Source organism: Panthera uncia, assembly GCF_023721935.1.
Source record: "Panthera uncia isolate 11264 chromosome C1 unlocalized genomic scaffold, Puncia_PCG_1.0 HiC_scaffold_4, whole genome shotgun sequence".
NCBI classification, from domain to species: Eukaryota; Metazoa; Chordata; class Mammalia; order Carnivora; family Felidae; genus Panthera; species Panthera uncia.
In genome coordinates, this window is record NW_026057585.1 from 98202505 (window position 1) to 98205143 (window position 2639).

The 2639-nt window shown below is 59.6% G+C and overlaps 1 protein-coding gene across 1 annotated transcript in view; it reads right to left on the bottom strand.

The window, feature by feature from the left end:
* SPSB1 (splA/ryanodine receptor domain and SOCS box containing 1) overlaps positions 1-2399 on the bottom strand; it is a 17863-nt gene extending 15464 nt beyond the window's left edge. Inside the window, exon 1 of the mRNA XM_049618842.1 lies at positions 727-2399. Coding sequence (XP_049474799.1) covers positions 727-1720 — 994 coding nt within the window. The 5' untranslated portion in view covers positions 1721-2399. The remainder of the gene's footprint in view (positions 1-726) is intronic.
* Positions 2400-2639: the final 240 nt, after the last annotated feature.

Sequence of the window (2639 nt, forward strand, 5' to 3'; positions counted from 1 at the left end):
CATCCATCCACTCATCCATCCATCCATCCATCCACCCATCCATCCATCCACTCATCCATCCATCCACTCATCCATCCATCCATCTACCCACCCATCCACCCATCCATCCACTCATTCATCCCTCCACCCATCCATCCATCCACTCATCCATCCACCCATCCATCCATCCATCCACCCATCCATCCATCCACCCACCCATCCACCCATCCATCCATCCACTCATCCATCCACCCATCCATCCATCCACCCACCCATCCACCCATCCATCCACTCATTCATCCATCCACCCATCCATCATCCATCCATCCATCCACCCACCCATCCACCCATCCATCCACTCATTCATCCATCCACCCATCCATCATCCATCCAACCACCCTTCCATCCACTCATCCATCCACCCATCCATCCATCCACCCACCCATCCATCCACTCATCCATCCACTCATCCATCCACTCATCCATCCATCCATCCATCTATCCATCCATCCATCCATCCATCCATCCACGAGGTGCTATCAGGTAATCTGGCCGACTCCAGCTAGAATTCTTCATTTAAGCAGAGGAAGGCAAGAGTGACCTCCGAGGATCTGAATATGCTGGGATGTCTACCTAAAGACAATTTAGTTCCAATGACTGTGAACTTTTGGCCAGGCCCAGCCAGGATCCCGGGGACCCAAGAAATCCAGGAATGCTGCCACACTGGACAGCACAGAGGACACTTACGGTCGAGGCCGTTCAAGTAGCGCATGCGGATCTCACAGTGGCCCCAGACGGCACTCACTACAGGATACAGTTTTTTGCCCTTGAGTCCTCGAAAAGCCACTCCCATGTACTGTCCGTCCACAATGAAGCTCAGAGTCCCGTCATCCATGTCCAAGGCCACAAGGAAAGAGTCAGGGACAATAAATGTCTCATCCGGCTCCAAAAAGGCCGGGTACGTTTTGCTCGGCTGGTTTTTGCCATCGTGATAGAGCCGGTTGCGCCCCAAGTCCCAGCCCCAGGACTCGTGGTTATTCCCCACGAGAGTCGTGTACCCAACGGAGTGCAGGGGGGCGTCCGCCGTCGCCACCCCCACCACGGCGTGCGTGCCCCGCTGCCTCATGGCCCACGTGATCTGCCACACGTGCAGCCCACGCGTGTACCCGACTTTGCCCCTGATGGCGTCCGTGCTCTGGGCCACCGGATGCCGGTGAAAGATCAGCTTGTCGTCCTCCTTCACGAAGACGTTGAGCGATCGGTCGTTGTTGTTCCACGAGTGGAGCAGCTGGATGTCGTAGGACACGGGGGGCATGTCCAGCAACAGGTCCAGGCGGGTGGGCTTGCAGCAGTCCAGGCCCTGGAGCTCCTGCTTCAAGGGCCGGTACGTGGGGTCCCTCATGTCCACAGTCTTGATGCCTCCGGTGACCTTCTGACCCATGTTCGCCTTTGGTTTCACCTTTGCACCGACTCCCAAGGCAAACTCATCAATCGTGGGGTCTCCCGTCCAGGTTTCCAACGAGGCCCAGACAGACGTCCCAAGGAAGGTTTCCAGGCGGCCTCTGTGGACTGCGGCGCGTTCAGTGTTGCCTATTGGATGGAGAGAGAAAGAGCGGGGTGAGCAGGGCGTGTGGGAAGAAGGGGAACCCGGAAACCAGGAGCACAAGGCTACCCACGCGGACACGTCCCAGCCACCTGGCCTCTGTGCTCCCAGTACACCTGATGTGGGCTCTGGCCCCATGACTACACTGCCCGGAAGGAGAGGGGCTGTTCACCAGCGGTCAGCACGGGGACGCGGGCCTGGGGACCGGGCACCATGCTCGATGGTGTCGGCTACACGACACTCTCCAAATGCCTCATCACGGTTTCCCAGGGCGGAAGGCCAAGTTGGCAGGGATCCTGAAATCAGCCCTGGGGCAGTGGGCATCTTCCTTGGGCAAAGCAAAGGGAGGCTTGTGTCCCTTCCCTGCTGTCTGCAGGGAAAGTGAAGCCCCGACAGGCAGCGGAAGCTTCCGGACTCCATTTCCCAGCACCTCCTCTTTTCTAGCACAGTTGTTTGCAGGGGTTCGCGCTAGGGGAGGCGACCCGGGCGTAGGCGGAAAGCCCCCCTCCCGGCCTGCTGGTCCCTGAGGCTGCAGCGACCTCCCCAGCAAGTCCTGTGTCCCTCCTGGGCCGCGGCCACCAGTGACACTCTTCTCATGGCCCCTGGTCAGGTGAGAATGAAGACTCTCGCCCCCCACCCCCAGGTAGTTCTGGACCAACACTTAGAGGACCGTCACTTTTCCCCGCCCACACCCTTCAATGAGCAGCCGGTGTTTGGCCCCTTGGGTCCCAACAGCCCATCTGGGAAGGAAGCCCGACTCCAAGACTTCACCGTGTCGTGGGGTTGGAGGAGAGACCTCACTGCAGCTGTCCCGTCCGCTCGGCTGGCAGTACGGGAGGGTTACGATCAAGGAGGAGGGTGTGACACATGGGTGCCCGGGGGCCGGCAGGGCCAGGAGGTGGGGCGGGCGGGGGCCATCCGCAGTGGGCCTGCTGTCTCTCCTGGGCCTTCCAGCAAGCCCGGAGTTGCCTCCCTCCCCTGGGACCACGTCTTCAGGGTGACCTGGCTTCTAGGAGGCTGGCTCTCGGCAGAGTAGATGTCCCTGTGTGGGAACACT